Genomic DNA, 14,008 nt, shown 5'->3' with positions numbered 1-14,008 from the left:
AATGACAACATCTATTTTGATGGTCTTTTTCAAATATCAACAGACATCTGACTTGCTGGTGTTCTATATTACATGTGTTCAGAATGGGGAGCTGTACATTACTTTCATTTCCATTCCACTTCAACTCATCTTTCTAAAGGATCAGATAATCTAGTGTACTAAGCATCAACTCTCTCATTCTTTAATAAAACACTCTAAAATGAGGCTACTCCAATTGTTTTACCAACCTGTGAAGGTCACATGAATAAACTGAATATATTGTGCATATAGCAAGTTAATAGTCTCAAGAGAAGATAATTTGTTTCAAGTCCTCTTGTCCATCACACGACTCTTAAATCCTTGGTTATGTTATACATTTGTGAATGGAGCATACCTGGCAGATATATTTCAATGTTTAACCAATGCAAATAGCCAAATAAGGCACATTGCTATAATGTTACCACAATTACAGTAACAAATGCAGCTCGCTCTCGCTCTCTCACTCTCCCCCTCTTTCTCTGTCCCTCTTTCTCTCTCCCTTTCTCCATCTCTCTCATTTGTTTTGACTCTAGTCTTTGGGACAACAGTGATAACATCTCCTTTAATGAATTCATAATTTCTTTTCCTTGGATTTGCATGTCAATCTGTCTCTTATTTTACAAATGCAAATTTATTAGATCACGTATAATATTAGAATTTTATAATGAAAAATCATAGGCTGCTGTGTGGCCGGGGTGGGAGTGGGAAATCGAACTTTCTTTCAATTCCTAGAGAGACATCTCTGCTTTTATTGTTCTTTTTACCTTCAGTTTTTTAAGTCAGATACTAATGAACATTAATGGAAAAGTATTAATATGTTTTTTAAGGCTCATTTTACCTTTAATATGTAAATTATGATCATATATAAAAGACCTAAATTTGTAAACATTTGAACAATATATAGCAAGGCAAAGAAGATGGTTCCAGTAATACTTTGTCATTAATTCCTCTCAGGATTCTAAAGAATTTTTCTAACTTATCAAATGTTCGTTTTTAGTAAATATTTATTTATTAACTGAATGCTAACTACAGAATAAAATAACTATAAACAGCTTATCTAATAAACATGTCATTTGATCACATTTTCCATATTTCATATTGCCTATTAACAGCCCAAAATATGACATTCAGTTTTTGAAACAAGGTCACTATTTGGCACAGAAGTCTATTTACACGAGAGCTTATTTCATTTGCCATTTATTCCAATAACTTGAGAACAATTACTTGCAACTAAATCTAACAGTCTTTGTACAAGTACTTTCAAGCTAAAATGCTGCTAAAAAATTCCAACACACATGCAATTCACTATGTTTACAGAATAACATATATGTATTATAAAAACCTGTGACTCTAAGCACGTTATAGGATGTGAATACAGGAGTCAGTCTACCCTCTAATGAATCATGGCCACGTCTGAGAGAGGAGGCGCTGCTGGGCAGAAGAGTCCTGTGTTCAGTGGAGTTGAAATGGGTTGGCTGCTCAGGAATGTTCGTGTATGTTCGGGAATGTTACTGCACCATCACGGAACCGCTCAATAGCTCAATTCACACAAAACTGCAGCCGATTTTCAAGGGTAAGCCCTTAGCAACCAAGAGTCTGGTAGCACAAGCGGCATTGGCAAAACACACTCTTATTCTGCAGGTGGGCTCCGTTTTAAGCAAAGTGAAATTCCAGACATACAAACCAGAAAAGTTAGAGAGTGATCATTTGTATTATAAAATGGTTTTCGGCTTTATAAAAGGATTCACAAGTTTCCTCTAAATGGCAGCTCCCCTAATGCGTTTAAAACACAGTTTAACTTACAAAACTTCAGTGTACGTGGGACTTTTTGCACAACCATTGTGAGAAGCAAAGTACGCCTATATACAGTAACTGATTTTCTCTCTCAGGATTTAGGTGTCTTATTGTATTTGTAAAAGACACTTAAGCCGAAATGTTATATTTTAAGCCACTGAAATGTAAAGTAAATATTGCCTCTAAAACATGGATATTCCAGAAAATGTAAGTATGTTTGCGATTTTGTATTTACAGTTTTGAGAGTCATCGTTACAACATAGATCTTTAGATAGCACAAACATATAGTTTTCTTCAGGCCATAATATTGGGCCGTATCCTGCAGAAATTTGTTTTATTCTATTTTTGTGGGGCTTTTTCCTTTCTAGCCATGTAAGTCTAAAGAGATGATGGTGGTCACACAGCAGCTAGCTTATGATATATCAGTTTTCTACTTCACTGCACAGAATCACCTTTAAAAACTGAAATTTTTGCACTACTTACTGTTCCCACCGTTTACTCTGGGTGATTGTCATTCAGATAAGGTTCTCCTTTATGCGCACTAAGCTCCCTGTGGGGGAGTGGGGGAGGTGGCGCAGAGACCCTGGCTACTGCGTCTGTGTGCCCCTCAGCACACAGCATAGCGCCCGGCACCCAGGAAGCAAGCCTCAATAAGCATTTAGCGAATGAATGAAGAAATGGTTCCACTGGGAGAACTGTCTGGCAGGCTTTCTTCACTCTAGCATCCAATCCAGTATGTTTCTGGAACGTGTACAGTCAAAACGAATTTCCAGAGTCTGAAGAGTCACAGAATCTCCCTCTTGTTGCTTACGCGCTTTTTGTAAAATCCATAAAATATTGAGCCCTTGATGACATAGGAATATGTAGGAAAATTAAACCACCTTAGAGGTCAGAGGACAAAGCAGAGGAAACCAAAGGGTCATTTCCTTATTCACCAACTACTAGAAGGAACAGACAAGGCACACAGGTTGACCAAAGTCCAGAACCAAATTAGACTTTTGGCAATCGTGTCCAGAATGAGAAATGGTGCTTCTGAGTGTCTCAGTACAAACTGAGACACAGGCATATTCAGAAACAGTGGAAACAACTAATCAAGAGCTAGAATCAAGGGGAATTACCATTTGCCAGACATACAGATCTGTTCCAGGCCGGGCCAGGGGAGATGGTGTTCTGTTGGCTGGAACCATTTCACTGCGCTGACGCTCACACCCATTACAAGCTGCATGTGAAATAAAAGTGGAATAGCAAAATCCAGCTGTAGAAGATAAAAATAAAAATCCTAAAATAAAATACGTTTGAAAGCACTTCGGTGGACAAAGCAAAACAATATAGTCAGTGGGGATGTTAATATGTTAATAAAGTGTTTGTTGACTGCATTAGAAAATAAAGCTTCCAAGTATGTGGTGTATGATGCCTTTAAATGAAATAGTCTGGACCACGTTCAAATGATTTCATCTTAAAAACCTAATACAAAATAAAATACAAATCGAAGAAGCATGATAATCTAAAATTAAACTATAATTATTAAGCAAGAGAGTTTATGAATCTGAGTTCTTCCAGGAGGCCTCTTTAAAATCATGTAACTAAACGAATAGTAAGCGATCTCTGTTTAAGATGAATGGATTCGTTTTTCTATGCATAATGGCATTTTACAAGAATGACGATTTTCAGGAGAATAAGAACACTGGAGTCACTGCATTAGTAGTTCTAGTCATACAATTTAGACCCAAAATGATCTTAATAGAATACGCAGACTAATTTGCCTAGCTCTGTATTCTGTACTTATCCTCGCACCCAACGAGGGCAGCCGCAGCAGGATGTTGGAACGTCTTACACGTACACAAGAGGAGGTGGTTTCCAGGAGCTAGCTCCAAGTTCAACTAGCGTGTACTCCTGCTCCTCTTCTATGAAATGTAAAATCTCTGCACATCAGCTTTCTTGTAGGTCATTCCAGCCCACCATTTTCAACTTTGATCTAATGGATTTAAATAGTAATTATGATTTCTAATCAAAGAATTAACGTGTTAGCTTGTCACTGCAGATATTCAGAGATTTTAGGGTATTAAAGGCATTTTTTTTTCCCCTGAATGCCCTTTGCAGTTCTATCTACACAATTACCTTCTATTGTTTAAAAAAAAACTACTTTGCACCAGTAGTTGTTAATCCAAATAATTTGGATTTAAGTAATTTCTAATTGAAAGCCTATCACATGAATTGTTTATGGTGACAGACAATATACTATTAGTCATTTTAAAGCTTTAAAAGTAAGTTATCAGGATCCACTTCAATCTCCACATGATAATAAAGGATTATTATGTGCAGTAACCTATTTATGAAAAGGAAACAGTGTGCTTCTTTCAGACGCCATCAATTGCTTTAATAAGGAACTGAAAAGCTGGACTACTTTATATGCAGATCACCCTCCCAGTTGCATAAGGATTTACAATAGACAAAACAAAACTATTTTTTGTTGTAAAGAAGGGCTGTTTGTTTAAATCACACAATAATACTTGCATCTAAAAATTATCTACAGGCTATTAAGGCTTCGTAAATGTTATATAGACTTGGTTAGTTAAAATCATTTTAATGCTAAGACCAAAGCGGAAAGGTTGCTCAAGCTGACAAGGGAAAATTCAAGTAACACATGCCTTAAGAAGGCAGAAGAAAAAAGACGCCTACTTTCTTAGTTTAGGTACTTATTAATCGGGTTGGAGATGCAAATAGTACATGATTTGATAGCACCCCGTTAATACTTCCATAAACTCAAGAGGGAAACGCTGCTTTCTCTGAAAATGTGAAAATTGAGAAAGTTTCTGAGTCTAATCTTTGATCCTAAAAGAAACAGAAAGTAACATATACATTTGTCTCTGCCGCCTTGAATTTGCAGAGAACTTACTTGGGAAGTTTCAATCTCACCTTTGAAGTCTTCCTTCAAAGTATTTAATGGCTCATATGTCTTTATTAAATGAGGTGTGTGGCGGCCTCTACTGGTTGTGTTTATAGAAAATGTTTCGATAGGCAGAAAAAATATTAATTTCAATTAAAAAGTTAGAAATACAGACTCTTTCATTAAATATATAAAAATATCTAATTTAATGCAGAAAAAATATATTACAAGTTGTGTAATGTATTCTTAATTAGGAAAATAATCTAAAACACTGACCATGTTAGTGTAAAATAATGATTTACGGAAGGGCATTAATTGTTCAATTCACTCTGATATTGGGTTAAATATATTTTATTAATGAATTACTAATCCCAACTGAGGCAGTTTATTACCTCTAGTCCACTGTTAAATCCCCTTAGTTGACTTAAATAAAATCACTTAGAACAAACCCAAAGGAAAGGAAATATTTTACAGTTAAGTCTATAAAGTCCTACAACTAGAATCATTTGATGACAGGCTGGTTTCTATAACTCAAGCAAACTGTACGTTGACTTAATATAGCTGACAGTTCAATCTATTTTACAGTGTTTTCAATTTCAAAAATACAACACATTAAAATATGTTCAATTTATCAAAGCTAAAAGCAACATTTAAGTAAGGTACTTAAAGTGCAAAGGCACTTTAACACGAAGAAGTGATGCCTAGTGGCTATACTTGGTAACTGAAGACGGAAATACCATATATCATTATTTACAAAGGAATTTATAGTCTCAAAAGATCTTTGGAGATCTTCGACAAAATACACTAAATATCCACTTTCATTGGAAAGTTCGCTTACTCTTTTCTTCATTCACTATAATCTCCTCTTCCCATTCCCACACTGGAAAAATAAAAGAAGAAAGAAGGAACAAAACCATAAACAACATACATGAAAAAAATTCATGTCCAACGGTGGTTCCTAAGGAGAGAAGGGAAAAGACAGGTGGGGGTGGGGAGAGCCAGAGAGAAATAATTTAAAGGAAAACTTGAAAAAGCAGGATCATTGCTTCACCCCATCCCCCAAACATTTTCAGAGTCCTCCACTGAGGCTGGGAAAGGGAGAACACAAACAAACACAAAAGCAAATGCAGTGCTTCCAACAGTTTGGAGCAGCAGCCTTTGATGCCAGAGGGTTCTAAATGATTTCCCTTCACAGCTGACTGATTGCAGTTTGTTTTTCCAGAACTTCGAGGTAGTCTGGTTCTGACTGCGGCTTAGCTTGCAGTAAAGGGTGGTCTGGTTTGGACTGCCCCACAAAGCATTTCCTGGGAGTTCCATACAAAACGGTTTTATTGATTCTGTCTTGGTTTTGGCGTCGAGATTCATACGAAGGGGCGAACTGCCTTTTAGGTAAGGTACAAAAGTTATAGTGGACGAGCCCTGCGCTCGGGAGCTCCTTGACCCGCTCGGCGATGTTCTGATACAACAGCTCGGGCTCTCTTGGTGTGGCCTGCTTTTCCAGCAACTCAGTGGCACTTATCGTGTAAGCAAGTGTGGCTGGCTCTTCTTTTTTCTCCTCCAGGTTGCTGTAACTGAACTCTTGCAGGTTGCGGTAATAGGCCACTGGGTCTCCTTCCTTCTGCATGTAGATGGGGTTTTGGCACATCTGACCCACAGGCGGAGGGATGTAATTATAGACGTGGCCGTCGGCTTTCTCCTGAGTCTCAGTGTTGTAAGACCCATACTGTAACTGGAAGGAACTCACGTCTAAGTTGTTGGCACTCCTGGGAACACTTGGCACCCCCTTTCGGCGTTTCAGGACAAAGACGAATAAACCAGCCCCGAAACAGACAGATAAGATAAAGACAACGAGCAAGCCTAAAATTAAGACGGAGAGTGGAACTTCAGTGTGGAGTTCAGGATAGGAACTGGGAGACACACTGAGCGAGCGAGGTGTGTCTGTGTTGTGATTCATAGACAAAATGGTTCCGTCTGACAAGTTGGGACTGTCTGGACAGATCGCCTCCCTCCCCAGAAACTTCAGTATCTCCCCTGCGTGCTTGGCGGGAGATTCACAGGTCACCTCATTGATGATGACGGGGGAATTGGCGTGCTCTGTCCAGTCCTTCAGCCCCATGATGTCACAGGTGCAGTCCCATGGGTTCTCTTGCAGATCTATCTGGATGAAAGCTGGAAGCTGGTCCAGGACCCCTTTCACAGGCAGGTGAGAAAAGTGGTTGTTTCTCAGGTTCAGCCTGGTGAGGGCCGTGCCCCCAAATATATTATCGGGTAAGGACCGCAGCAGGTTGTTATTCAGAAACAGCAGCTGTAGGTTGATCAAAGCATCGAAGGTCAGCGGCTTAATTTCCTTAATGACATTATACTCTAAATAGAGATACTGCAAGCTCTGCAGTCCGTCGAACATGGACGGATACAGCACTTCAAGGTAATTGCCGTTCAGATAAAGTCTGCGTAAACTGGTCAGGTTTGTGAAGGCACCTTCCTGAATGACTGCGATCCTGTTGTTCCCTAAATGCAACAGATCCAAAGAACTATATTCGAGGAGGTCGTTCTTATAGACAGTCTGGAGATAGTTCCCTGTTAGGTAGAGTTTCTTTGGACTGGTAGGTTTGGGCTGCAGGTCGGAGATATTCGTGAACTTCCTTTCTTGGCAGTTGACATTGAGACCGTTGTCTGAGCTCTGAGAGGTGCAGACACAGCTACTGGGGCAGGTGAGGGGCACTGGGGACTTGGTCTGGTACACCATGATGGGTCCAAAGCTCTGCCTGTCCTTTGACACGGTGACCCGGGGAGTCGGACGATTTCTCATTTTGGGAGGCCGGCTGGCTTTTGGAGCCCTAGTGGGGTTGAGAGCAGGATTCACCGTCGGCGACAGCCTCTGGACGTGTGTGTCAGCGTGGCTGCCTCTCTGACTGGCGTCACCGGCACTCTTTCTGGGACAGAGGTCTTGCCTGGTCAGTTGGGTCACATCTTTCCCATGCAATCTGAAGGGAGTTTCGCAAACAATCTCCCCGACAAAAACAGTTATGGTGTCCAGCCAGGCCTTGAGGGGAAGCAAGTCACAAGTGCAATTCCACGGGTTCTCCTCCAGCTGAATCTCCATGATCCCTCCGATGTGTTCAAGGACGCCGGCGAAGGGCATCACTTTCAGCCGGTTCCCTCTCAGGTCTAAGTGGGTCAGCAGGACGAAGCGGAACACATTGCTAGGCAGGGACAGCAGAAGGTTGTCATTCAGGATGAGCACTTTGAGCTTATTCAGTTTGCTGAAAGCGCCTGCCTCGATGGCGCTGATGTAATTGTAGTCAGCCTGGAGGTACTCGAGGCTCTCCAGGCCCAGGAAGGTGTCCTCCCTCAGCACCTCGAGCTTGTTGTTGTTGAGGTGCAGTCTCTTGAGGGTTTTCAGGCCGCTGAACGCCCCGGTCCGGATCTCCTGCAGCCCGTTGTTACCGAGGTGGAGAGTCACCGCGTTGGAGTAATTGACGAACTCGTTCGGGTACAGTCTCGTCAGGAGGTTGCCATTGAGGAAAAGCTGATAGATTCGATACTGGGGGGGCTGGAGCAGGCTGACAGTTGTAAATCCTTTGTTTTCGCAGTTAATGTTCAGCACGTTTTCCTTCTCCTCGCACAGGCAGCGGATCTTGCAAATGTCTTTGGCAGTTTTGCGACTCTCCGTCTGTAAGATCCCGGCCACGGTTAACACACTGAGGAACCAAACGCCGCTCAGCATCTTTAGGCACCGTCGGTGTCAGCTCAGGTACCTACAGGCAAACCTTGGGGAGGGGGGCGGGAGAGAGCAGGATGCGGGGGAGAGAGAGACACGGAAGCCCGATTAAAATGGCAAAGCGAGGGGGCGGAGTGGGAGGGAGGAAGGATGCGGGGAGTGGGCAACACGGCAGAATGAAATCACTGCGTTTCTCCGGGCGATCTCTGCTCTCCTCCCCTCCCCCCAGCCCACCCACACGCGCGTCCCGGCACACACATGCTTGCACCTGATTTCCCGGCGGGTCGCCGCCAGCCGCGGAGTCATTAGTAACCGAGTTGTCCTACTAAATCCAGCCCATCTCCTCCGCCCCTGGGGTATCTTGAAGAGATCTCGGGCGGCTCGCCCATCCTGGGCTCGCGGCAGAAATTGCTTTACTTTTTTTTTTTTAACTGCGCAAAAAGGGGGTGGGAAAATCAGGGGACTGGTGGCGGGGGAGGGGAGAGGGTGGAAGAGCAAAGACAGCGCGGGGTGGGGGTTACTCACACATCAGGAGAAGACGGGACCCCTCTCCTCTGCAGTCCGCCAGCAGTTTAGCATCTTCAGAAAGAGAGGGAGAGCAAGGTAAAAGACGCCGCTTCCGGAGGGATGCCCTGCTTTCTGTTGGTAGATTTAATTTTTTTGCTGGGGGATGCGCATAAATTAGAAATCCGGCAGGCGGTAGGAGAGGAAGAGGAGGGTTGGGGCGGCGGGGCGCTGAGCCGACGGGACCCGGGGGTGCGACTGCGCAGGGAGGTCGGGAAGCGGGCCGGCCGGGTTGGCGGGCGGCGGCGGCGGCCGAGCCTGGGCGCGCACTTCCAATCCGGGGGCAGTGGCAGCAGTGCGCCCAGCAGTTTGAATTTGAGAGGCTTTGCAGGTTCCCCGGGACAGGGCTGGGGTGACGTCACGGGGGGAGGGGGCAGGCTGTGGATCGAGGGCGCGCAGTGGGGGAGGGAGGGGCAGATGCTTCCCTTCCCTGCGAGTGGCTTCGCAAAGCTCAAATCCCGGCTGCGTCAGTTGATTCTGAGCTACCCCACCTCCAGCCCGGCGGGCGGCAAGCGGCTGGCGAAGCTCCTGGAGACGGGGTTCTCCTGGAGGGGCCTCGCTGAGGGGCTGGCCTCAACGGGACTCCTCGGGCCCCTCCAAGTGGTTCCTCCCACCTGTCCCTCCCTCCTGGCCATTCCTTCGGGGGTTCTCATTCCAGATTCCTGAGCAGAGCAGGGGTCCTGATCTTCCCAGTAATGTGTGTGTATGTGTGTGTGCGTGCGCTCGTGTGTGTGTGTGTGTGTGTGTGTGTGTGTGTGTGTGTGTGTGTGTGTGTGTAGATGTGTCTCTTTGCTACAGGACTGCGGCCCGCCTGCCAGCCTCCTAGCTCAGATGCTGTCGGTGATGGAGAGCGGGGTGTGTGTGCACCAGCGCGCCTGTGTAGGAGGGCGAGGAGTTCTCCCAGGGGCGTTATGCCTTACATACAGAGCTTTGTTTCCGTACTGAGAGAATTACTTTCTGGGTGATGACTGGCCAAAGAGACATTTGCCTGGTTTCCTAAAGCCAGTTCAACATTAGCTTATAGCCTGAGATCAACAACAACAAAACCCTTCTCCCCCTGAGGTTTATACTTAGTCGGATAATGAGGTTTAAACGTGTGCTTGTTGCCTGAAGGAAGGAGAAGAGGAGTGGGTGTCGGGAAGGCACTGCCAGGCTGAGCGTCAGCTGGGAGTAGGAGCCCACGGTCGGTGCCCAAGCCCCCCAGGCTGCAGGGGACAGGGAAGCTGGGAGAATAGAAGGCGGCAGAGCAGGAAGACTGACTGGCTCCTGAGAAAGAGGGCAGGGAGGAAGGGAGTCCTGGCCGGAGGCTCAGTAGACCTGGCTCCAGATCCGGCTCGGCTGCCAGGCACATCACTTGTTTCTGGATCTTCCCGCCCCCACTGGCAAAAAGGATGGACTATAGGGCCCTCCCAGCTCAGACATTCAGTCAGATGCAGATGACCTCTCCACGGGGTTATTAGTGGCCAGGTGTTGGGTTTTGGCCTCCATTATCTCGCTTCTCCTCTATTATCTTAAGGTCCCGTGGACCCGGGAGTCTCCCGGTGTGGAGTACATTGGCAAGCTGTAAATGTCTGCTGTCGCCTGGAGGGGCCAGGGGCTGACTCTGGTGGGAATGAGAGAGAAGAGGCAGCAAATGTAGGCAAGGAAAGAGAATGGGGAAAGAAAGTGACCAAGCGACGTGCCTGTCCCGCCAAACACTTTAGCTTGCTTTCCCTGCCTCTTCAGTCCCAGCCTGCTGCAGTCAACACAGGGTCCCACTGCGGGGCCATGTGTGGAATAGAAGCCACCGCATCAGCAAAAGGGGCCTCCTGAGCCCCCTGCTTCTCTCTGCCTTCCCTGCTAAGCTCAGGTCCTAGGATTGTTCCATCCACACCCATTCTTTCCTCCCCAAGGGCTCTGATCCTTTATAAACTTGGGCACTGAGGCAACCTGTGGCTCTGGCAGTCTTGTCTGCAATTTTTCATGGGCTTCCTTTCTCCTCCCTCCCCTTTTCCTTGGGTAAGAGCCCAGGGCCAGACATCAAGAGCCCCTCCCCATCCAGCAGTTCTTGCTTTGCCTTGGGCAACATCCTTTCCTTCCGGGTCTTCACATTTTCCTCCTCTATGCCAAAGGGCCACACTGAGAGGAGCTGTCCGCAGAGGGGGAGGCGGCAGCCCTGTACTGGCCTCCCACTCTCCAGGGCAATTGCATCATTAGGTACAAGCGAGTGATGCAGGGCCAGCCCCATTAAGCTTCCTTTCATAGCAAAGGGGCATTTGTTTCTACATATTTCCAAATCTTAAATATACATAGTTCCTAGAGAGGTACGGTTTTTGCCTTCAGTCATTCATTTAACAAACACTTATTAATTAGGTTAATATTTCACTGAAGTAGAAGCCAACATGAGAGCTGGACAAGACCTTTGAAATCAGATTCATTTTCTAGATTAGGACGTTCCTCAACCAGGGGAAGTGCTGACTTGCTTAAGTTCAAGAATCTATAAAATTAGAAACAGAACCCAGGGATTCTGAGTCTCAGTCCAGCAGTTTCCCAAAAAAACTCTCTGCTGCTTAGTGTGAATCAGAGAACTGTCTGCCTAAACTTACATAGTGGCGGTGGTGTTTTACCTAAATGTGTTCTTAAAAAAAAAAAAAACTATTTGAAAGTGAAATACCAAATATGAGTTTTAGTTCTCAAATAGAGTAATTTTCTTCAAGACACTGATGACTCTGTCAATACTCCTTGAGGTCAGAGCCGATGAGGAATTTCCAGGGAGAGGGGTGGTAGATGGATGGGGGCCGCTGGGGCCCCTTGAAATCTGGACATTGCGGAGTGAAGGAACCGCGGCGGAAAGTCGGTGGGGGGAGCGGGGCCGGGGACCCTGCGGGGGTGTGGCAGATCTTCCTGCCGCGGTTAGAGGCCTCTCCGGGTCGCCGGACCCTCCCACCACTCCGTCTCCTGCTTGTCCCTGACCTTCCACAGCCGCCTTCCCCAGCACAGATATTGGGAACAAATCAGCCTCAAGCCCGATAAAGCACTTTGAGTAAGTTTCCTCTGGCCCCGCGTCTCGGGCGGAGCGGCCGCCGCACCCCGCTGGGCAGAGCGGGCTCTAAGGCGGCGGAAAGGTTCTGGGTGAACTGGGAGCCCAAGGGAGGCAGAGGCGGACGCTAAAATAAGGCAGACGCTCCCTCTCCTCGCCGGGGCGAGGGAGGTCTACACCGGGACTCCGCCGCCTCGGTCTCGCTCGCATCCTCCCGAGTCAAGCCGGGCGCGGGTCTCCGAGGCGGCCGCGGGGCGCAGCCGCCCTCCGCCCCCGCCGCCCGCCCGCGGCCGCCTCCTCCCCGCGCTCCCCAGCCCCGGCCCACCGCCATTCCCCAGGGGCTCTTCCGGGCGACCGAGGGGCCGAGCGAGTCCCCCGTGGCCGGGACCCGGGCGCCGACCGCTCGCGCAGTCCTACCTGCCCTCTCCCCCTGCCGACGCGGGGCCGCGCGACGCCCCGAGCCGGGCCACGCCCGCGCAGACGGTCCCGGAGCCGGGCAGCCGGAGCTGGGGCGGCCATCGAGGGCAGCCGCCCGCGCGCGGTCCCCGGCGGATCACGCCGTCTGCCCACGCCCGTTCCCTCCGCGGGGGGGGGGGGGGGGAGGCGGCCGGGAAAGGCCCCTGCCTTTCCCTCGCCGAGCCCGCTCTTCGGCTGCGTCGCCGCGGCGTCCCCGGCGCTCAGAACTTACCCGGCGAGCGCGCCGCTCCGAGCTTCCCCCGGAGGCGCCCGCAGCATTCGCGACCCGGGGAGGCGCGGGAGGCGGCACAGCCTCGGACCGGCGCGGCCCCGGAGCGAGGGCTCGGCGGCGAGCGCGGGCGGCGCCCCCAAGGGCAGGCAGATCCCCGCTGGAGCCGCTCGCCACCGGGCAGCGCTTCTGGCAGGAAGGAGGGAGGGAGCGGGGAGGGAGGATGGAAGGAGGGCGGGAGGGAGGAGGAGGGAAGAGAGGGGGTGGGAGGGCCGGCGGCCCCTCTCCCGCACTTATCAATCACCCCGCAGATCTAATGTCCCCGCCGTGCACCCGGGAGGGGGATGGACCAGCCCACAAAGGAGCCGCGGCTCCGCTTCTCTGACCAGCGCGGCGGAGCGCTGCTCACGCCTCTCGGCCCCTCTCGCCTGGAACTCTGCCCGGCCCTTGCAGCTCCTACCGTGGGCTGCGGCTCGGACTCGGTCGAGTGAAATCAGGATGGCACTCGGTCAGCACCGTATCCGAGGGGACGCTAAGACCCCAGGGTGGAAGTTACGGACGAGTGAACCTGCCAGCCCTCCGAGCCGGACCCCCTCCGGGAAGGCTGCTTCCCCTAACTAGTGAGCGCCCAGTCCTCGGAGTTCGCAGGCAGATATTTAAGGACCTCCTACGAGGATGGTAAACAAGGAATTTCCTTATAATGTAGAGCTGAGTTAGACTAGTGCAAATGTGTTCAGAAAAGCCAGCCCTTAGCACCATTCCAGTCCCTGTTTTCATTTGATTCTTTTCATTCTTCACGACGTTGCCTGGATCTACTAAAGCGGACTTTTTACCGCCTTCCCTTCCTTTTCCTCCTTTCCTTTTTCCTCTGATTAGTAGTCCAGGTGGTCGTGCTTAGATTACAGGAAGGCGCTCTGCGAAAGAGTCACTGTAGTTCAAGAGGTAGGTGCGGGTTTTGCCAAGATCACTGCAGCCGCCCTTCCTCCGCCCCCATACCTGCTTTCCCGAGGGCCTCTCCCCTCTCCGAGTTCTTGAGGGATAAAGTTGCGGTTGTCTTTATTTAAGAAGGAAGCAAGGAGTTTATTTGATGGCACCAAGACACTTCCCCCTCAATCCTGGAAGAGAGTTGCCTTAATTAAAGTCGTCACTGTCCCCTATCCTTTTCATACCCCCTACAGAGTCTATAAAACCCTCAGTTCTTCGGAATATCCACAAGACTGATGGTGGAGACTAGGACGGGAGGGGAGGGGGTGCAAAATTAGAGTAAAAATTAGCTCTCGGGCTAATGAGTCTGCATTGGGATTTGTCTGTTTCAAGGTT

General features: G+C 48.2%; 1 protein-coding gene across 7 annotated transcripts; it reads right to left on the bottom strand.

Moving 5' to 3' along the window:
- Positions 1-1,199: 1,199 nt before the first annotated feature.
- SLITRK2 (SLIT and NTRK like family member 2) lies at positions 1,200-13,285 on the bottom strand. 7 transcript variants are annotated; one of them, XM_074359133.1, is made up of 3 exons: positions 12,692-13,285; positions 8,946-8,999; positions 1,200-8,851 (listed from the first exon to the last, which is right to left on the bottom strand). In XM_074359133.1, the coding sequence occupies exon 3, from the start codon at positions 8,424-8,426 to the stop codon at positions 5,889-5,891; it is 2,538 nt and encodes an 845-aa protein (XP_074215234.1). In that variant the 5' UTR covers positions 8,427-8,851; positions 8,946-8,999; positions 12,692-13,285; the 3' UTR covers positions 1,200-5,888. The 7 variants fall into 7 exon arrangements, with proteins under 7 accessions (XP_074215234.1, XP_074215237.1, XP_074215233.1 ...); XM_074359136.1 differs by having other exon boundaries at positions 1,200-8,469; XM_074359132.1 differs by having other exon boundaries at positions 1,200-8,999.
- Between the last annotated feature and the right edge of the window lie 723 nt (positions 13,286-14,008).

Source organism: Camelus bactrianus, chromosome X (assembly GCF_048773025.1).
Source record: "Camelus bactrianus isolate YW-2024 breed Bactrian camel chromosome X, ASM4877302v1, whole genome shotgun sequence".
NCBI classification, from domain to species: Eukaryota; Metazoa; Chordata; class Mammalia; order Artiodactyla; family Camelidae; genus Camelus; species Camelus bactrianus.
This window is presented reverse-complemented; position numbering and strand designations above follow the sequence as displayed.